The sequence below is a fragment of the Garra rufa genome, chromosome 18 (genome assembly GCF_049309525.1).
Source record: "Garra rufa chromosome 18, GarRuf1.0, whole genome shotgun sequence".
NCBI lineage: Eukaryota > Metazoa > Chordata > Actinopteri > Cypriniformes > Cyprinidae > Garra > Garra rufa.
In genome coordinates, this window is record NC_133378.1 from 18066647 (window position 1) to 18090440 (window position 23794).

Below are 23794 nucleotides of genomic sequence, written 5' to 3' on the forward strand. Positions count from 1 at the left end.
AAGCTTTCTCCAGTGGGATGTCACTGCTAAAATGTCACTGACATGACATTGTGACTTTTTTTTTTCCTCCCAAGCTGTACGTCACAAAGCTAAATATACTAATAAAACAGTGTGCTATATATCAAACCCGGCAGCTGTATTTCTTTTCTTTTTCTCCTGAGGAAAAATTATTTCAAATCAGCATCAATGTATATTTGCCTGTGCTTGTGTGGGTCAGGTTTTGCTAACTAAGTAAAACCTGAAACCGCTTACATTGGTCCTCGTAATGAAAACGGCTTTATAAAAGAACTTATTCAGTAGTTCTCAACCTCTTTGATCCCTCATATATCCCACAGTTTTAAGCCAATTATATACAGTTGAAGTCAAAAGTTTACATACACCTTGCAGAATCTGCTAAATGTTAATTATTTTACCAAAATAATAGGGGTATAATACAGAATGCATGTTGTTTTTTATTTAGTACTGACTTGAATAAGATATTTCACATAAAAGAGATTTACATATAGTCCACAAGAGAAAATTGTTAAATTTATAAAAATGACCCTGTTCAAAAGTTTACATACACTTGATTATTATTAATCTGTATTTTTTTTTTTTTTTTTTTAGTGATAGTTGTTCATGAGTTCCTGTTTGTCCTGAACAGATAAACTGTAGCTTCTGAAAGGCAGTACTAAATGAAAAATATATGATATTTAGGCAAAATAAGATGTACACATCTCCATTGTGTTCAAAAGTTTTCACCCCCTGGCTCTTAATGCATGGTTTATACCCATGTTGAGTCCCTCAGTTGTCCTCAGTGTGAAAAGATGGATCTCAAAATCATACAGTCATTGTTGGAAAGGGTTCAAATACACAAATGCTTAAAAGCCAAAGAATCTGTAGAACAGTGGGCAGTTTAACTAACAGGGCAAACAAGGGACTCACGAACAACTCGCCTATCACTAAACAAAAAACAAAAAACAACTTTGGATCATTCCACAAGTATTAAGAATCAAGTGTACTCTATTTAAACTTTTGAACAGGGTCATTTTTATAATTTTTAACTATTATTTTATCTTGTATAACTATATATGGACTATATGTAAATGTATTTTATGTGAAATATCTTTTTTGGGTCAGTACTAAAACACCTTATTTTATTTTAGTAAAATAATTATCATTTTGCAGTAAACTTTTGACTCAAACTGTAAATGAGTGATATAACTCTGCATAGAAGTCGCATCGAGGTGGCAATTTTACAGTGTGTTTACTTTACAAAGACGTTTTAATGACGCTCAGATAAGACTCTAATCTAATTATATTTACACAGAAATCACGGACGCGGGAAACAGTCACATGGACTCTAAAACATTGAATATTTGCATGAATACAGACATTTTGTGTCAGTCTAGCTGCTTTCCTGTCATGGTAAAGTTTTTAGAACAGAGGCCTATTTTAGAATCTCCTTCCTTTCATTTTAGGTGATGGCATAATATAGTTAGTCAGTGATTTAGCTATAGCCTAGCTAATATAAATCTCCTGTAACCTATGTAGTCTATACTATACTTTCTAATCTAAATAACAGAAACCTCCCTGCTTAAAAAAATAGAAACCATCACAGAATTATTAATGTTTCTACTGGTTATAATGGGAAATGTACTGGTTTTAATGGAAACTAATGACGTTATTGGTCTCTACTAGTAATTGATCTCCTTCTTTCTGTGGCTTGTTAAAACCAATAAATCTTAATGGAACATGTCCCAAAACAAGCTACAGAAAATCATTTTTAATGGTTAAAAGTTGATGGTTTGTTAGTGGAAACCATCTCTTAAGAAGATTAATTAAAATTAGTAACCAAGTTTTTTGTTGCACTGACTACCATTTGTATAACCACAGTTTCCATGGTTAAACTATGGTTAGTGTAGCAAAACCATGGCTAATTTGTAGTTTTATTTGTAGTTAAACCAAGGCTAATTTTCGTAAGGGATTAGCATTTCTGTGATGGTTTCTATTTTTTTTCAGCAGGGCTAGAAGTTAGAAAATCATTTAGTTCAGAATACGCAAAAAAATGAGAAGATCTTTAGAGAAAGAGCTAATCTGCTCAAATTGAATTAATATTAAACAGTTAACAAACGTTGATGTATGCCGTCACAGTTAATGGGCGGTACCTAATATTAGCGGTACACCACAGGTTTAGTGACTAATTACCACAATGATTAAAAATAATAGCGCTACTTGTAAACTGGAAGTCCCCATCGTATATAGCCTAATAATAAACGTGTGCATAGACCTGTGTGTGTGCGTGTGTTAATAAACTAATAGAATAGCCTACTAGTGTTATTTCCCAACTAGCTACTTATTCATACTTTATGCTTATGCACGCAAATTTTAACAAACGCAAACATTTGCGGAGATGTGAGATTTTTACGATTAGAGGCGAATCTAAAAATAAAGCGATAATGGTTTCCAGCTCCAAGTGTGCGTTTGCCTAGTGAACAGATGATCGCACTACAGGAGAAACGGCTCGGTCGCAGCCAAGTTTACATACTGCGAAGCGTTTTGCTCCGGAGCGGATAGAGGCACCAAATGCTGCGGCGCACTGCACCGGTCATTAGGAGAGAAGAGGGACGTCATGGACGAGTAGAGGCTAGATTTAGATGAAAAGAGGATGTTCTTGAAGGTACTTCAACCACAACACCCTCTCCTCGTCTTAATGTCTCATTGAACTATCCAACATGTCTTTTCCGCATACCTTTGAGATCCATCCCGAAACAGAACCGGTTTCACCTGATCCTCCGCTATGATCACAGCCAGCGCGTTAGCTCAACAAAGGGGATCCCGATATAGAATCGCTACGGACGGTCGGTCACCATCGGTGAGGGACCCACACGCCTCTTTTGTTTTTAATTTCAACCATTTCGCTTGGTGGACAGCTGCCAAATATTCTAGCTACCCTGGAGTCCGTAGAAAGCGACGACTGGGATGGAGAAGTGTTGTCGCAGCTGTATGCCCTGCCTGAAGAGGTTATGGGACTGCATATGGCCCGAATTTTTCTATCCGAACATCGCTCGTCCGGCCGAGATCCGCACGGTTTCAGGTGATATCCGGGTCCCGGCTCCGAAGAAGAAGCCGGCGCAGCTGTACGCGGCTCTCTTTGACTTTGAAGCCCGCAGTGAGGAAGAGCTGACGGTGAAAGAAGGGGACAAACTGTCTGTCATAGAAAAGAGGGGAGATTATGTACTTGCCAAGAAGCTCACGGGGTCCCTGGAGTCTGGACTGGTCCCTGCTAATTATGTGGCCCTAGTACAGGATGAATTCGCTAACTACAGGTAAGTCCTGAGTGTGACAGTCAGTACTTATTTTGATTATAATGTATTTTTGATGAAAATATCACTCTGTAATAGGCAACTACTAGTCTTTTCTACGTATTGCACTGCACACTATATGAATGAATAGCTTGACTTAAGCGTATTGTAGTCTACACGCTTTCACCTTTGTTTTTTTCACAATAGTTGAACTTTCCTTTGACATTTATTGTTTTCATACTGGACTAATATGTCCAAACATTGCATTTTAGATTTTCATTAACATTGTAATGAATAAATTTAATTATATTTTCATCTAAAGTCCAAAAAAAAGATTGGTGTGTCTTATACAAATATTTGACCCAGGACCACAATTTTGAAACTGAGATTTATACATCATCTAAAAGCTGAATAAATAAGCTTTGATGTATGATTTGTTAGGAAAGGACATTATTTGGCAGAGACACAACTTTTTGAAAATCTGGAACCTGAGGGTGCAAAAAATTCTAATTATTGAGAAAATCGCTTTTAAAATCGCCCTGCATAATACTAATCAAAAAAACATTTTGATATATTTACAGTAGGACATTTACAAAAAAAACTTCATGGAACATAATATTTACTTAATATCCTAATGATTTTTGGCATTTAAAAAAAAAAATCTAATTTTGACCCATATATTTTTTTAGCTATTGCTACAAATATACCCATGCTACTTAAGACTGGTTTTGTGATCCATGGTCACATATTTTTGGTGTAAGATCCCACAATTATAGGGTGTACATTTGGTGGGTTTTAGGGAGTCAGAACCACCTATAATGAACCTTAAAGGGACAGTTCACCCAAAAATGAAAATTCTGTCACTACTCACCCTCAGGCTCTTCCAAACCCGTAAGACCTTCATTCATTTTTAGAACACAAATTAAGATATTTTTGAAGAAATCCGAGAGCTGTCTGACGCTGCATAGGCAGTAAGGGTCCTACCACAGTTAAGGTCCAGAATGGTACCAACAACATCAACAAAATAGTCGGTGGTTCAATCACAATTTTTTGAAGCTATTAGAATACTTTTTGTGTCTATGGAGGGTTAGAGAGCTCTCACATTTAATCAACAATATCTTAATATGTGTTCTAAATATGGAAAAATGTCTTGGAATGACATGAGGGTGAGTAATTAATAACAGAATTTTCATTTTTGGGTGAACTAGCCCTTTAAGTCTAAATAAAAGATTTGTTTATCTTGTACAAATATAGCTACATCAATTTTGACAAGGGTTTCAATCTGCTATGTCCATAAACCCTACTGTCATTAAGTTTGACTTACTATATATTGAATTATCTTTAATATATCTCCAGTGACAGACTGTATCTTGAAAATTAGATTTAATAATTTTGCAGGAATTGAAAAAAACATTGTATAATTCACAATTTATCAATAAGGTCAATAGGTCAAAGCGTTATCTTACTGTTTTCAAATTACAGTAGACTAGTTTTGATTATCCATGAGATCAGCCAACGAAGGTTCATATACCTATACTGTCTCATTTAATTCACAACGGGATTTATCATTGTGCATGTGAACAATGGGCTGTGCATTTTTTCCTTTTATTTGTGCTATCGTTTACTTTTGTTTGGTTGCTGTAACGGGGTCAGTCAATTGTCCTTGTTATAAAGACCTCCTAGATAGTGTTGACAGGTAACGGGTTGTTATGTCAGAGTAGTGTGTGTTCGGCCTCTGCTGCACCTGTCACCTGCCGGAGTTTCACTGAAACTGAAGCACCATGGGATTGTGCTAAACAAGCATGTGCACCTGCCGCACCCATATTTAACATGGCAACACTTTGCATGACGCCACAGTGTTTACTGTGAGAAGCTGAACGTGGTTACTGTGGGCAAAATCGGAGGTGTATGTAATAAATACAAGCAAATAAAAGTATTCATTCAAATATTTAAGTGAACAGTAAGTTCTAAAAGCTCAGAGTATATTAGATAAATTGGTTTAATATTTTCTTGTATGTATGGCTAATTTGTGTTTGTACACGATTTTTGGAGTTTTTTTCATTATACCAAATTTCATCTGAAATATCTGTATTGGTACTGATATGAAATAAAAAAACAAAACAAAAAAAAACGGCAGATGTAGATTTTCATACAGGAATTTGAAGCATTTTACACTACAGTACTCATATTACTCACATTGTTAGCTGACATAATAGGACTAGCAATAAGAATGCGTCAGTAAATAGTTACAAGAAAATACATTCCTCACTACTTCGTAATGCAATCCAATTACTCTAATATAAAAAAGACTACAGTATTGAACATGCATTATTAATCGCTATATTATTAATATTTTAGCTGATAGCTCAAACCTATTAGTTTAAAATCGTACGTGCAGTAGACAGTAAATGTGCTGTGTTTGCTTTTACAATGCCTTGCGAAAGTATTCATACCCTTTCATTTTTTATGTTGCTGCCTTATGTTAAACTGCTTTAAATGACTTGTTTTCCACATCAATCTACACTCCATGCACCAAAATGCCAAAGTCAAAACTGAATTGTCACAACTTTGTCAATTTATTAAAAATAAACAACTGAAATAAGTACATTGCATTGCAGTATTCATACCCTTACATGAAGCACTCAAGTCTCAAGTCCTTTTGGGTATAATGCGACAAGCTTTGCACATCAACATTTTGCAACATCCTGCCATTCTTCTTCTCACTTCTTCACCTCTCAAGCTCTTTCGGCTTGGATGGGGACAGACGCATACAAGATCTAACAGATGCAAATGTGTGGCTTGATGCAATCCCTCAGGACGTTTTTTTGACCTCAGGGCTTGGTTTTTGCTCTGATCTGCATTATCAGCTGTTAGGCCTTTTATTAAGATGTGTTTGTCTTTCTAAATCATACCCATTCAATTCGATTTGCCTCAGGTTAACTTCACACAAGTGTATTAACATCTACAAGCAATATGAATGCTCCTGAGCTAAATTTAAAAAAAAAAAAAAGACAGCAACATAAAGCGTAAAAAAAATAAAGGGGTATGAATACTTTTGCAAGGCACTGTATCTATCAACATCAAAAAAAGTTTCTTCTGTGTATTTTATATTTTCACATTAACACTGTAGTCAATATTCTATTTATTAAAGCCAAGTATGAATCTCATCAGTTTAGTGTTTTTAAGCATTTTACATGTATTCCAAAATAATAACTGAAATCAGTAACAATTTAAACAACATGTGAACTTATATTCAGCTGTTCTTTTTAATAGTTAACTTTTGATGATTTTTTTGGATCATCAGTCATCAAAGTTTGGTAAATATTCGTCGCAGACAATTATCACAGAGATTTACTTTACATTTCACAAAGCCGATTACTCACTAAAAACTTTTTCAGTCCATTTCAAGTCTTATTTTGACAAAAAAGTAGGTATATCTAAGTGTGTGAGTTGTTTACTTACTTTTTAAAATGAGTCTTCCCATTAACGCCATTATATTGTTTGTTCAGACTGATTCGCGAATGCAGAATGCGCATGACCAAGAGATTTATCGCATGGACCAATCACAGCTGAACATAACCAGTCACATCCAATCATATCGCGATGGATGCATTGCTTGGTTTTATTTATATATGCAAAGGCAAAACAGTAATAAAATATTTTTTTCTAGAAATTTACTGGCAAAATATGACCTAGTCTTGACAGCAAGTATTCATTCATTCATTGATCTGTGTTATGTGCATCTGTTTTACAGATGGTACTATGGGAATATAAACAGACAAAAGGCAGAGAAGCTGCTTCTGAGTTCACAGAACAAAACTGGTTCCTTTCTGGTGAGGATCAGTGAGAGCCACAGTGATGAATATACTATCTCAGGTTCGTTGCCTTATTTCTTCTATATCAGACACAGTCTCCCTCTCTCTTACACTTACACTGTCTTTCATTTGAATGCCTGGAGACCTCCAGTGCTTCCTGACCATATTCCCTTGTCTTTCTTTCATACATCATCTCCATTTTCATCTTCTTTCTTTCTCATCTTCCGATTTCTCTCTGATCTGCATGACAACAGAGCCTCCACATCATCAATCTTATTATTTTCCGCCTAAGATATCCACTCTCGGCTTATCCTCCATCCTTTCAGGACAGCATATCTCTCTCTCTCTCTTTCTTACCCACAGCTTGTAACACCATATTGGTCTTCCATGTGCAACTGACTAAGCATTTTTTGTCTCCGCAGGAGAGTAGCGGGTATTTTTTTAACCGCAATATTCTGTTTAAGGTCTGGAAAACCCCAAAGCCACTCAACAATTTTTGCTAATCTTGTTGAAATTGATTATACACAGCATTATTGTAAGTCTGCCGGGCCCGTTAAGAATGTTATAGATTAAGGTTTTTGAACAGTAAGATTTTCTGCTCACCAAGCCTGCATTTATTTGATCCAAAGTACAGGAAACACTGTAAAATTCTTAAAAATGTGTTTACTATTTAAAATAACAGTTTTCTATTTGATTATATTTAAAAAAAAATTATATTTTATATTTTTTCTTTGGTGTCACATGATTCTTCATTATTATTTTTATTATTATTACTATTATACATTTGATTACTATTATTATCAATATTTAAATCAGTTGAGTACACGTTTTTTCAAGATTTTGATGAGTAGAAAGTTTCAAAGCATCAGCTTTTATCTGAAATAAAAAGCTTTTGTAACATTATATACTAAACTATTCAAAAGCTTGGAGTCAGTATGGGGAATGATAGAAATTAATAATTTTATTTTGCAAGGATGCTTTAAATTGATCAAAAGTGATGATAAAGACATTTATAATGTTACAAAAGATTCCTATTTCAGATAAATGCTGTTCTTCTGATCTTTCTATTTATCAAAGACACCTGGAAAAATTCTACTCAGCTGTTTTCAACATAATAATAATAATAATAATAACAACAAAAATAAATGTTTATTGAGCAACAAATCAGAATATTACAATGATTTCTGAAGGATCACGTGACTGGAGTAATTATGCTAAAAAATCAGCTTTGAAATCACAGACGATACCAGCTGAAGTATCGCGATACCAAGTAGTATCACGATACCATGCAGTATTCTGTTCATTTAAAATTCAATTCTACAAAATGAATCTAAATTTCATAAATAAAATAAAAATGTAAATGAAAACAGACAAGATTTTTCTCTGAATACTTCATTAATGTGAATGAATGACTGGCTATTGTTATCCATGAAATCATGTAAACGAAACTCATCTTAGCACCGCACCGAAGCTGCATGGAGTGACATTTAGATGTGGTGTCTATACATGTACACTGTACATATAATTGCATGAGTAATGTTATAAGATTAATGTTTAAATACAAAACTCTGAATATAGAAATGTTGGAAAATAATGTAATGTGATGGGAAACTTAAAACATCCAGCAGGTGGCAGCAGTGTTCATGATTGAATCACTGAGTCATTCAAACGATTCTATGGCTTAGTGAATCAGTGATTCGCCCAAACCAACGCTGATTCGGATTCGAAGACGGAAACGAAACTACAACATCTTTTTCGTGTCATATTGCTGAACTGCAGGAGCATTTTTGCTCGCATATCTTGAAATGTGTAAGTTAGCAGGGTCCGTGTACGTTTTATTCATTTCATTTTCAATTTGAAACGAAATGAGCAGAAATAAGAAAACGGCTCATTCATTCGTTTTTTCATTTGTTCACAAAACGAAAAAACGAGATTTTGGCTCGATTTTTCGTTTTTTTGATTCAAGGGTAGAAAACGGATAAACGACTTCAAAATTAATGTGGGCGGTCGCCAGACGCCCCTTTACGCCGATTGGTCAAATCGAATCTGGACCGGTGACGCCATCCATTGTTCGTTCAACAAAATAAAAGACTATTATTTATTTATTTTCATTCTTTTGTAGTCTTTAAAACAACAAACATACAAATGCAATAACATTAATTACATCAAAATATAATACAATATAACTAAAAACATTGTAATAATAATAATTGGAAAAGCAATTAGAAAATCACATGTAGCCTACACAAGAAATACAAATAGTGTAAATTATTGAAACAATAGATTTATGGCTTTAAAATAATTTACAGCTTGTATCGCGTTATTTCTTGATTCTTTTAAGGATTGCATACATGGCTGTTTCTATTAAAATGAGAGTCAACAAGATAGTCCTCTGACTGGGCTTTCTTGTGTTCAACCTAACTCGTTTCACAAATATTTATTTTACAAATATTAATCTGCATCCAGCATGTTTTATTTTGCTGAATGATTTTAAATCTGAGTATCTGCGGTATACAGACAGCGCAAAGAAGAACAGATCAGTGTTCAGTCAAGTGTGTAAATGCACAGCAGTCATAACTTTTCTTTTAGACATTATGCTCAGTTTGGACAAGCGATGATAAGTGCAAATACTGTAATGCAAATTTACATAAGGTACTGTAGTGCCTGGAGCCCATCAGACATGAAATAACTAGTTATATTCCTTAAATGACTTCTCCCCCATGATTAACACCTATGTGCTATGAGCCAGACCTCTGGTCACTATCCAACTCATCCCCCCACCATCAAGATAAGACTCTTACAGAAATGCAGATACACTTTCCTTATTCAGACATACAGTCCCACATACAGTTATATAGAAATGTACACATATCAATGTGTTACCTTTTCTTATATTGTGTTTCTGTTATGTATGTCGGCCTCAAACATTAATCCGCAATAGGTGAATTATTGTGCATGCTAAGACTCTCACATTTAGAATCACTCAGTCAAACGAGAAGATACATAGATCATGTTTGGTGTCTATGAGCAGCATTTATTATTCCCTAAATGTTAATGTTTGTGGCATCTTAATAACTCCTTGCTTTATAAGTATTATTGAACTTTTGAAAGTTTTGTGGCCAAACAACCAATCAGCTTCCACATGCGAAACCCCATTGTGAGAGACAAAGACTTTCAATCTTCCCTCCAAAACTCAGATCAACCGGATTGGACAAGGTCCAACTGTGGGCGTGAACGACCTACAGGTTTATAAACCTTCCCTCATCTCTCTCTTCTTCCTCTTGCCTTCTGGACTCAAAGACACGTCACCTGCACCGGCTCACCTAGCAGTGGAGATGATGAGGCCTGCAATACTCTCAAGGAACTGGAAAGGACTTTCTGAACTGAACACATACGGAACCAATGCACAACAACAACAAGCTTGCAAGTATCCGTCCTTTCTACAAACGTAGATAGCTGCGTTTAAGGCGTTTTATAAAAGAAACGATTTCAGGTTGTTCAGAACCGTTTCATTCCTGTCCCTTTGCAAACTCACTTTCTGTCTCTCTCTCTCTTACTCTCTCTCTCTCTCTCTCTCTCTCTTACTCTCTCTCTCTCAAGTGTTCTCTGTCTATTTGTGTTTTATGTACGTTTGTCTATGTGCGATCGTTTGTAAGTAGAATAGTTTAATAAACAACCATATATTCACATATAATGACTTCTGTGCTGAATGCTTACATTACAAAAGTCACTTAAACTGTTTCGATCTCATATTGCTACCTTAAGCCCTATTCTGTTCAATTGTTTTAACTCTGTTCTGATTAGTAAAATACGTTGTCGTGACGACGGGCCAACGTCAGAGTAATGGGTATCACTGAACAATTTGCTGGACAAAGAAACCAGTCAATATCATTATTACTGTTACTGATCAGAAACTGGAAATTGCGTATATTTAATGACGATTATTATACACGATTTCCTGTGAGTTAAACTACTTTCCCTGACTGAAATGTATGTTTTAAATAACTCATTTCATCCTATTCATTGGTCATAAGACCTGGTGGAGTTTTGCAGTGTATATGTGATGAGAGAAACAGTCTCATGCATATACACACATATATTGATCATCTTAAATTCTTTGAGCTAACCAAAATTCTCTACAGGTACCGAGGGTGGAGAACTTAATTTTTTACTGCACTGTATATCAGCCACATGAACGTTTCATTTCGCCAGGATTTAAGTTACTATAAGTGTGCGCAGCCTTGATGGTTAAGTTAAATGTTGATATCAGCTAGATAAAAAAAAAAACGGTTTAAAAAGTCGCTTTTCACGGTGTTCGGACATTTAACGATTAAATTACTGCCCCACAGTCATTTTTTTATTAAAATATTATATAGAAATAATTTTTATAGAAATAATATCAAGGTAGTTCAGCGGGACAACAGACAATCGTCTGCTTCAAATGCATCAGGAGCAACAGCGAGATGATTGACAGGACCATAGCGAAGGCAGGAGCACAAGAGCGCAAAGTGAACTTTTGTTAAATAAGAAAAAATATATAGGTGCATGTAGGTATATAGCCACAGGAACTTTTTATTTATCCCAGGGAAATAAAATATTAGAGTTTAAAAAAAACTGTCATTTTATACTGTATTATATTTACACTGGATTTGTACAAAATTAGTACATTTTTTAATCTACAATAAAAAAAAAATCTTACTTGACAACCAAATTTTTAACACTCTATCTATCTATCTATCTATCTATCTATCTATCTATCTATCTATCTATCTATCTATCTATCTATCTATCTATCTATCTATCTATCTATCTATCTATCTATCTATCTATATTAATCGTGTCAATCATCTCGCTGAATCACTCGTCTCTTGCGCTGTTGCTCGTGCTGTTGTATGAAGCGGATGATTGTATTGTATAACTACATTGATATTATTTCTATAAAAAAATATTTCTTTATAACATTTTTATAAAAAACGAAAGGTGGGGGGGTGGACAATTAATTTAATCGGTGGATGGCCGAACACCGTGAAACACCGACTTTGCAAGCCTAAGCTTCATTTTTTTTGTCTAGCTAATATCAACATTTTTTTTAAGCATCAAGGTTGTGCACTTATAATAACTTAAATCCTGGCGAAATGAAACGTTCCCGTGGCTATGATATACAATAAAAATTTAATTCTCCACCCTCTTTACGTAAATTTGCATTACAGTATTTGCACTTACCATCGGTAATTCTCAGATTCTCAGATTATAAACCATACAGCAAAATAAAACATGCAGGGTGCAGATTATATAGCTATAAAATAAATATTTCTGTGAAACGAGTTAGGTTGAACAGAAGAAAGCCGTAATTTTATTGAAAAAAAATCTTATTTTTACATCTTACAATAAACAACGTGACTCAAGCTTTAAATTATTTGAAAGCTTAAAATGTTTTGTTTGAATAATTTGTAACTATTTGTACACATATGCACATGTGATTTTCTTATTGCTTTTTCTATTTTATTATTTTTAAGTGTCTTGTTTTATTATATTTTGATGCAATTAATGTTATTGTCCTTGTATGTTCGTTGTTTTAAAGACTGCAATTAGAATGAAAATAAAGAATGAAAAAAAAAAAATAATAGTCTTTTATTTTGTTGAACAAACAATGGATGGCGTCACTGGTCCAGATTCGGTTGACCAATCGGCGTAAAGGGGCGTCTGGCGACCGCCCACATGTGAAAAACGAATTTTGAAGTCGTTTATCCGTTTTCTACCCGTGAATCAAAAAACGAAAAATCGAGCTGAAATCTTGTTTTTTCGTTTTGTGAACAAATGAAAAAACGAATTAATGAGCCGTTTTCTTATTTCTGCTTATTTCGTTTCAAATTGAAAATGAAATGAATAAAACGTACACGGACCTAGTAGCTTCTATATTAAAACGTATTCATTTATAATGTTATATGTTGTTATATATATATATATATATATATATATATATAATGATTGATAAGAACCAAGTGCAAAGCCACTATGTTAATGAATGGAACTGCATTCGTGATCGCAAAGATGCTTCCAGAAACGAATTATTACACTTGTTCTAAAAGTGGGCAAATGAATAAAAATACGAAAATACTTTCTTGTAAAACATTTTAATGTTTAATAAGTGATTCTTGAGCGGCTATTTTTTAAATAGCATTAGATGGTCTGAATATCAGACCCTCTCTTCTGATAAACTGCAGCGTGAACAACGACGTGCGTGTGCACCTTCTTATTTCAAACTGAACTGAAGTGTTGGGAAACACTGAATTACACAGCCTGTACTACACAAAGCACAACAGAAGGACATTTTGGCAATCAAGTTGTAATGTTTCTTTTGGCATGCATGTTCAAATGAACGTTTTCAACAGTGTTCCTGCTGTGCATACAACGTATCTTACGGTACTACCGTTTCAAAAATGCAATGGCACCGCGGGTATTTTTAAGCTTTATTATCGCGATACCACCGTAGTATCGGTATACCGTGCAACCCTAATATATTCAAATAGAAATAGTAAAAATATTTCAAACTTTTACTGTTTTTTTCTGTACTTTGGATCAAACAAATGCAGGCTTGGTGAGCAGAAGAGAATTCTTAAAAAAACATTAAAGAATATATAAAATATTAATATCTGTAATTATATTTTTTTGGGCACTGTTAAAAAAAATAATCATCAGTCATATTCCTGAAAAGTGCATGTTTACTTTGTCATAAAACAGAAGAATTCTGATGAAGTAATATCTGATTGTTTGGTTAGATTCAACATTTTAAAATAATTTGAAGAGAAATTAAGAGATTTGTTTATTATATCACATTTACAAATTATTATCTGTATACATACATCATTGGTGCTCCTTGGACCAAATAAGCAGTTGATCTCAACCAAGAATCAGGGTTATAAAATAAATTTCCAAAAATATTAATGTTGGAAAATTTTGTTCTCTCCTTCACAGCCAGAAGTGAAAATAGCGTCTTCCATTTCCGTATTCATCGCTCAGCGATTGGTGCTTACTTTGTATCTGACAAGATCTCTTTTGGCACTCTGGATGAGCTCATCAGGTACTACCAGCACAACTCCAGAAGTCTGGGATGCCCCTTAGACCAGCCATGTGTACAGCAAGTATGACACTCTTATTATTTAATACACGCATACCCCCATCTTAATTTTAGACATCCCTTTTTGTCTTCATGAAACTAACGCTCATAAATAGGCGTCCATTTCATGGGTATCAGTTCTGCATTAGAGGTTCAATTTGTGATATAGAGAAGCGGCCTGTTTCTGGAGAAGTAGCCCTGGGCGATGGTACCAGTCGGCCTGCAATGGTTACTTTGGTTTTCTAATCCCCTTCATCTTAATCAGCAGCTCTGCACAGAAATGCGTTACAAGAGTTGCTCTGATTTTTTTCTTGCGCTCTTTGGTGATCGTCTGCTCTTCCCTCCTCCTTTTTTAGGGACGACACTAAGGCTGAAAAACAGAGTGCGTGGACACTCAGCTCCACTGAGAGACACTAACACAAGCCCACAGCAACCTTTTGCACCTTTTACTTTATGCATTTCATATTATCATCTTTCAGATTTTTATTTTGTGACTTAGCACTTGATATGAATACTTGATTATGTTTTATTGTTATTTCAGTGAAACGCTCTTAAGGTCTTTGGGTCATTTCATGCTGGATTTGCCAAGAATACATATTCCTGGATCAACATGCTTTATTCTTTTTGTTGTATAATATTGGATATTTCTATTAAATAACAGAAGGCAAACACAGTGAAATAGTATACAGTGAGGAAAAAAATTGCTTGATCTCCTACTGATTTTGTATGTTTGCCCATTGACAAAGAAATGATCAGTCTATAATTTTAATAGTAGGTTTGTTCTAACAGTGAGAGACAGAATAACAACAAAAAATCCTGAAAAATGCATTTCAAAAAAGTTACCTTCAGATCCCTCCACAGATTTTCTATGGGATTAAGGTCTGGAGACTGGCTAGGCCACCCCAGGATCCTAATGTGCTTCTTCTTGAGCCACTCCTTTGTTGTCTTGGCCATGTGTTTTGGGTCATTGTCATGCTGGAATACCCTTCCACGACCCATTTTCAATGCCCTGGATGAGGGTGCAGTTGTCCTGTCTCCTTAGCAGAAAAACACCCCCAAAGCATAACGTTTCCACCTCCATTTTTGACAGTGGGGATGGTGTTCTTGGGGTCATAAGCAGCATTCCTTCTCCTTCAAACATGGTGAGTTAAGTTTATGCCAAAGAGCTCGATTTTATTCTCATCTTACCACAACACTTTCACCCAGTTCTCCTCTGAATCATTTAGATGTTCATTGGCAAACTTCAGACATTCAGACAGGCTTGTACATGTGCTTTCTTGAGCAGGGGGACCTTGCAGGCGCTGCAGGCGCTGCAGGATTTCAGTCCTTCACTGTGTAGTGTGTTACCAATTGTTTTCTTGGTGACTATTGAGACCATTGACAAGATCCTCCCGTGTAGTTCTGGGCTGATTCCTTACTGTTCTCATGATCATTGAAATCTTGAGATCTTGCATGGAGCCCCACACCGAGGGAGATTGACAGTTATTTTGTGTTTCTTCCATTTGCGAATAATCGCACTAACTGTTGTCACCTTCTCACCAAGCTGCTTGGCGATGGTCTTGTAGCCCATTCCAGCCTTGTGTAGGTCTACAATCTTGTCTCTGACATCCTTGGACAGTGTTTTGGTCTTGGCATGGGTGGAGAGTTTGTAATGTGATTGATTGATTGATTCTGTGGACAGGTGTCTTTTATACAGGTGACAAACTGAGATTAGGAGCACTACCTTTAAGAGAGTGCCCCTAATCTCAGCCTATTACCTTTATAAAAGACACATGGGAGCCAGAAATCTTGCTGACTGATAGGGGATCAAATACTTATTTCACTCATTAAATCATTTTATAACTTTATTAACTGTGTTTTTCTTAATTTTTTGCTGTTATTCTGTCTCTCACTGTTCAAATAAACCTACCATTAAAATTATAGACTGATCATTTCTTTGTCAGTGGGCAAAAGTACAAAATCAGCAGGGAATCAAATAATTTTTTTCCTCACTGTAGGTAGGGTAAGATGGGGTAAGATCTGCCACCAAATCACACTAGGTGCGTTTCCATTACAAATTTGCGCATAACTTTTGCGATGTTTTATAAATGTCGGTAAAAAAACTGTTGCAAAATGACAGCATTTCCATTAACCGATGTTATGCGACGAAAACACTATTTTTTTTCTTTCACGATATGCTATGCCAATGGATGTTGGTGGGTTTATGTATATTGCAGCCACTGCACTAGCCATTAATTTTAATCACAGGAGACATAGACATCTATCTTTACAGAAGCAGCGTGGAGAGCCATGGCGGGCCTAGTATAAACACTAGCATTGACTAAAGTGCCCACAATCAGCTCCACAGACTTGTGCAGTGTAAATAAGGGGTTATCCAAGCTTTAATGGCAAGGCAAACCCCTAATTTAAGCATTGTGTAGTCAACACTTATGTGAGCAGCCACATTTGAGGTGTTTTTTGAGGCTATAGTACAATAAAAAATGATCATGTGACTTTTATGTACGCAAGGTGACCTGTAAATGTGAAAAAGCCATTTCCATTGCAGTTCTGTGAAATATTCCTTTTTCGAATTGCCTAAGAAATCCACCTCATGCAAGCATAAAAACTTTGTTTCCATTAGGCGTATTTTCAATTCGCAATTCAATTTGCACAATTTGAAGGGTTATGGAAACTGAAAACTGAAAAGCTTTGATGACCAATGATCCGAAAAATTCTAAAATAGTTTTATTAAAACGAATACAGCTAAACATAAGTTTACAAATAAAATATATTCTATACATTGTTACTGCCATAAGTTATTATTTTGGAATAACTGTAAAATGCCTAAAAACACAACCTTGATGAGATCCATACTTGGCTTTAATAAACAGAATATTGATTATGATTATAAAATAAAATATATAAAACAGATTTTTTTTCTTTTACTGATAGTGTAAAGTACTGTTTATTTAACAACGAAAATTAAACTGGGACATGAATTTACATTTGATTAAATAAAAAAACCTTATGGACTAAGTATTTTTATTCTAGGCACAACTTTAAAAAATAAATAAATAGTAACTAAAAATTCTAATTTTTTAAAGTGGTATTACATGTTTTCTTGCACCATAGTAATTTTCATATATTTTTAATTTTGTGCTATAAGAACTTATCAAATGCTGCCTTTTTTCTTTATTTTAGTACATGCTAAACTGTTATCTAAATATGTTACAGTAAAGCAGTAAATGGACTTTGTTACACTTAAATGAGAATCTTGTAAAGTCTACAATAAGGATGTAGATCCAGGAACACGTCAAATTACGGTCACTATCACAGTCACTATCATCTCATAATGTTTCACTTTGTAAAAGATATGATATGAAGTCTTTGATTGTCAGTTACTGGTTATAAAGCTTATTTTTCTTATCTAAACACCAAAAACAAACCTGTTTTTACAGTAAACTTTTTTAGAAATGCAAATTGCCTCCAATCCTTTTCTCTTTTCTTCTCTTCTGCCTCATGTTTATGCTGTTAACATAATATAACCACTCTCCAGCCTCTCTGGTTTTATGGTCAAATCTGCATGCTGTGTTTAAAGCAGCACATGATATAAGTGAGAGATTCTTAGAAAAGATCTTGTGTAACCTGTTGCATGTGTGTCCACGTGCAGAGGGAGTTGTTCGACATGGAGCCATGGGAGCGGCCAAGGGAGGAGTTTCAGCTACTCAAGAAACTTGGGGAAGGCCATTTTGGAGAAGTCTGGGAAGCTGTCTGGATCACAAAGAAACAGAAAGTGGCCATCAAGATGCTCAAACAAGGTGCGACAACACACAAGATTTAATGTTTTGAAGTGAGACAACCCAACTAATACCAGAAAACATCACAGAATTCATTATATCGGTCTCTAACACTAATGTTTGTGCTGTTGTGTTTACTACCAAACATTATATCACTTCCTGGAGGTTGGTGTATTACTGAACTGGCCTTTGTGGAGGGATATTACAAAAGACTGAAAGTCAACCCTGTTATGTATTTTTGCAGGTCCTAATATTGTAGAGGGAGTCTCCTAGAATCCACCTTATTCTTGGGTGCGGCCATTTGTAAATTGTATGGGTCTGGCTTTCGGTCTCATCCGTGTTCAGCTATTTTTAGCTGTACAAAACAGCTAATTTTTCTGCTTGATATTGCACTTTGATGTGTCTTACCATATTATTTTTATGTATTATTTTAATTATAAGCACACTGGTTTGTAGTGCAAACAGTTTTGCCGTTTACTCATCCATAGGCTTACTTTCGCATTAAAGAATTCGGTGGATGACTTACATGCATGCAAAATCAAATGCTTTACAAATGTTTTTTGATAAAAATATCAATATATAAAGGTGATACTCTGTGTGTTTTTAACTTCAAACTGTTGTTTTTTTTTCTGCCCTGTAGAGGACACAAAACTGGATGAGTTTGTGAAGGAGGTCCACGCACTGAAAAATCTGCACCATCCTAAACTGATTGAGCTGTTGGCTCTCTGCACACGTGGGGAGCCGGTCTACATTGTCACCGAGCTCATGACTAAAGGAAGTCTTAAATCTTATCTTTCTTGTAAGTGTCATTGCACCCTGTGTCCTTTTTCACTAATTGCTTGTACACTACAAATGCATGTTAATAATGCATTATATTATAGCACAAGATCAATGTATAAACCACTTAGCATTTCACACGCTGCATCTTTCCTCTTATCAGACAATCACGTCCACACTGACAAATATTTATTGCTTTGTGACTGCAGTGTTTTACGGGAACAGTTCAAAAGTACATAAAGTCATCATACACAAAAGGGTTTATATCCTTATACACCAAGTTGTTTCCCACTCAAGCACATAAAAAGGGGTTTCATTTTCCTTTCAGTGAATTATTGCATCGCTTATTGAACTGAAATTATATTTGGAGCATAATGGTTTGACTGAAAAGTTGAATTGAAAATTGTTACCTTCCACTTCTGCTTTAACGACCGAAGCTGTGTGAAATCCACAATCACAGTATGATTTGAGATGATCCAAAGATCTTGAGCTTCATTGGAAGCAAGAACATCTGACCAACTGTACAAAGAATCACACGAACAGTCTCATTACTTTATTAGTAATAACTTATAACAAAAATACTCACAATACTTTTTCCAATTTATTTCCAGATTTCAATTCAGATTTGTTTATTTTCATATTTAAATTATACTTTAAAGGCCACATCTTTAGTTTAGCACTTTTAAAGGCTTGTATGGCTTAATATATTGTAAATAATGTATCTTACTGAAATATGTAGTAGAAAACCCTTGAAAGATTTATGTTATTTAAAAAATCCACATTGTTTTATACATATTTTGGACTATGGAGGGGCGCCATTATTTCGATGATGTCAAATGGTTGCATGCAATATCTACATGTTGCTATTTTTACCACAGCACAACTCGGAAAATAAAATACTGATACGATGACCACAGCTACTGAAAGAGCTTACAGGTGGTGATGGATATAAGCGTAGACTTAAACCAAATGCCGTACCACAGATTTGTCCCCAAAAGGAGTCAAACGTCCCCGGATATCGAGTGAAATCCACACTGAGAAACCCCTTCAGTGGCTGTGGCACCGTCGGCATGTTTATATCCTGCCAGGATGGCATCTAGCGTTTCTTGTCTGTGCCGTTTATAAGCTCTTTTAATAGTTGTGGTCTAAAAGTCTCAAAGGCATCAGGGCTAAAGTGGAGAAAACAAAGAGACAGATCTTTAGGAAGTTTTATTCTTAAAGGCATATCATTGCAGTATTTAGCGGTTCAAGCTCAGGCTCAAGTGTCTTATGTCATTAGATTCCTTGGCTTAGCCGGACAAAATGCATGCCTCAGATTCGATCATGAGCCTGGCGAAATTTTCGGGTATTTCGGATTTTTTGAAAACCTACTTTTGCGAACTAGTTTCGCTCAATCTTGATCAAACCACTGCTGCACAATTCTCTGGACTCTCTAGATTAATAATTATCAAAAAAATGTTGAATTTTGTCCTTTGGGTAGCTATAACGGGGTCATTTAGTTAAGGGGCATGGCCAAATATACTCAAAAGCCTATAAATCTTAAACGAAAACTCAAAACTTATCAAGGGTTGGTGAGACTATGTGTCAAATGATTCTTAACAAGCATGCAAAGTGTTATGGAGATCATATAGGTGCCACTGTAACAGTATAAAAAGTCTTCAAAAACACAATATTTCAATGGTGAATGACCTCAAATTGTTGATATATTCATACAAACACTATCATATGATGTCATATGACTATTTCATATCCTATGATAGATCTCCTCATTCTGAACAACTTTGCCTCTAGGACCACTGCTGTCAATCAAATTTTTAATTAAATATTCAGGATTATTTAAAAAGGCTACTTTTGCAAACTATAATCCTAGGTTTTTCATCCAATCTCAACAAAACGACTGCAGTTAAATTTTTTGGCCCCTTTAGATCCATAATTATCAAAAAATATTGAACTTTGCACTGTAGCTACAACGGAGTCACTTTATGACCAAATATACCCAAACGAAAACTCAAAACTTCATGAAACTAGGTAAGCATATGCAACAGATGATTCTAAGCAAGCGTGCAACATCTTATGTACACTCGACCAACGGTTGGCGCTATTACACATATAAATGTTAAAAATTATCATATTTCTATGGTAAATTACATGGTTTTGCCAAAAATGCTTTTTTAAATCAATGATTCAGGTGGTTATAGCTATGTTAACATAATGTTTTTTTTCGTTATGTGCTTAAATTCTATAAGTGGTTCAACCCCGGTAATCGTTGCTTGCAGCTATATTTTATTTTCAAAGTTGTGTTGAGGTAAAAATAGCAACAGGTAGTGCCAGTAGCTCACATAGTGCAACCATTTCACGTCATTGAAATATTGGCACCCCTCCATAGTCCAAAATATCTATAAAATGATGTGGATTTTTTTAAATAATGCAAATCTTTCATAGGTTTTCTACTACATATTTGTGACCCTGGACCACAAAACCAGTCTTAAGTTGCTGGGGTATATTTGTAGCAATAGCCAAAAATACATTGCATGGGTCAAAATTATCGTTTTTTATTTTATGCCAAAAATCATTAGGAAATTAAGTAATAATTTCTTCATGTTCCATGAAGATTTTTTGTAAAATTCCTACTGTAAATATATCAAAATGTAATTTTTGATTAGTAATATGCATTGTTAAGAACTTAATTTGGACAACTTTAAAGGTGATTTTCTCAGTATTTAGATTTTTTGCACCCTTAGATTCTAGATTTTCAAATAGATGTATCTCGGCCAAATATTGTCCTATCCTAACAAATCATACATCAATAGAAAGATTATTTATTGAGCTTTCATGTGATGTATACATCTCAGTTTTGTAAAATTTAACCTTATGACTGGTTTTGTGGTCCAGGGTCACATTTTAGTAAGATACATAATTTACGTCATATTAAGCCATACAAGTTTTAACACCCTGTAAGCAACTCTTTACCTTTTCATCTAACCTCTTTTTTCTCATCTCTTCTTGTAGCACCGGAGGGCCAGCTGTTGACCTCTGCTCACCTGATCTACATGGCTGGTCAAATTGCAGAAGGAATGGCGTATCTGGAAGATCGACACATTGTCCACAGAGACCTTGCGGCTCGAAATATTCTGGTTGGAGAAGACCTGGTGTGTAAAGTGGCTGACTTTGGTCTGGCTCGCATCATCAAGGTAATAATGGACGGATGTCAAAAATGTCCCAGGAAATATGCAAATAAAATTGATGCTGATTATGTGTGTTCGTGTGTAGGACAGTGTGTATACCGCTAGTAGAAACACCAAGATCCCTGTACGGTGGACGGCTCCGGAAGCTGCTCTCTACCAGCGTTTTTCAGTCAAATCTGACGTCTGGTCTTTCGGAGTGCTGCTGTATGAGATGATGTCACGTGGAAAGATGCCATATGATGGTATGTTTTCTATTTTAAGGTATTTTAAGGTAAAGTAATTTATTCTTGTAATGGTAAAACTGAGTTTTCTGCATCAGTACTCCAGTCTTAAGTGATACTTCAGAAATCATTCTAATATGCTGATTTGCTGCGCAAAAAATAAATAAATATATATATATATATATATATATATATATATATTATTTGTGTTGAAAACAGTTGCGCTACTATTATTTTGTTGTATAAAAAATGTTTTTACTGTCAGTGCTGATAGCCTAGCAGTTAGAGCACTGACATACTGCCACCTTTGGCCAGGGTTGCCAGGTTTTCACAACAAAACCCGCCCAATTGCTACTCAAAACTAGCAAAATCGTGTTTCTAGAGGGAACCCCCAGTAAAAATCGCATTCCAGGGGGTAAAATACACATTTTGTGATCCTCTGTTAAAATTAGCATTCCAGGGGCTAAATATTACACTATTGGAGTCGCTTCAACCCGCAGCAACAGTATGAAAGTAGCCCAATTCCACAGGAAAACCGCAGACCAATAAAATGCATCCTTGAGAATAAAAGCATTCATTTATTAAAAAAAGAAGAACCCAAACCTTTGAGCAGTAGAGTATATGTCTCATACACACGTGCCACACTCTATGTCCCACAGGGAAGAATAATAAGGAGGTGTTGGAGATCCTGTCGTCGGGGTACAGGTTACCGTGTCCAAATCGCTGCCCCCCAAACATCTACAGAATTATGTTGGAATGCTGGCACGCAGAGGCATCAAAACGGCCCTCGTTTCATGCCCTTCACAGTCAGCTGGAAAATATCTACTCCAGGATCTACTTCAAAACCATTGAGGTGTAAAAGTGGTGGACTGTAACAGAAGACTCTGTGGGACAGAAAAGTGAATGAAGAATTTGAATGAAGATTTGCATGGACAATAGTGCACATATGATAGACTCTTATTTGGATTGCTTATGTTAATTATGTGCAATATTAAATGCTTGTTAAAGGATATTAAAGAGGATACAGATTCACTGAGAGTGGAAGGGAGAAACATGATCTCCTTAATCTGACAGGGCCAGATTATCTGTAGCAAATCTTGATCATGAGTGAATCAAGATGTCAAGCACTGTTATATACTGTCATAACATACGTCTGCACTTAGTGTATTTTGCGCTAGAGTTGATCTGGCCCATTCAGTTTCTGTAGTAAGAGGAGCAGGAGATTTTTTGGTCTGATGTTTTTCAGGTCAGAGTTTATGTTTACAAAAGATTCACCTGCCAGAGTATGGACAGGTGTTGAGACGGTGAAAACTACGGCCATTTTAAGTTATAACTGTTGAGTGTCTTTAGCCTATGTGAAGGCAGGCTGCACAAATAACTCTTTTCTACCAGGTACGTGGTCTTGAAACTAACACTGTGGTTAACACAGGAGCCATATGACAAAACTACCTGGGTAGGTGTCCTCCTAATCGGTTTCGTAGAAATCACATCCATGTCAGAAGTCAATTGTCTTCCAATGAATTATACACGAAGATAACTCTTGTAAATAAAGTATTTTTCCAGTATATATGTTTCTGCAGTTTCTTTATCGTTTGTTTGCCGATGTAACCTGGTGCAAG

At 35.4% G+C, this 23794-nt stretch overlaps 1 protein-coding gene across 1 annotated transcript; it reads left to right on the top strand.

Annotated features, from left to right (window-relative positions):
* Nucleotides 1-2348: 2348 nt before the first annotated feature.
* On the top strand, nucleotides 2349-23740 carry srms (src-related kinase lacking C-terminal regulatory tyrosine and N-terminal myristylation sites). Its single transcript, XM_073823359.1, has 8 exons — nucleotides 2349-3308; nucleotides 7039-7160; nucleotides 14075-14241; nucleotides 17866-18013; nucleotides 18633-18791; nucleotides 21779-21960; nucleotides 22040-22196; nucleotides 22835-23740. Exons 1-8 carry the CDS (start codon nucleotides 2962-2964, stop codon nucleotides 23032-23034), a joined length of 1482 nt encoding a protein of 493 aa, XP_073679460.1. The 5' UTR covers nucleotides 2349-2961; the 3' UTR covers nucleotides 23035-23740.
* The last annotated feature ends 54 nt before the right edge of the window (nucleotides 23741-23794 follow it).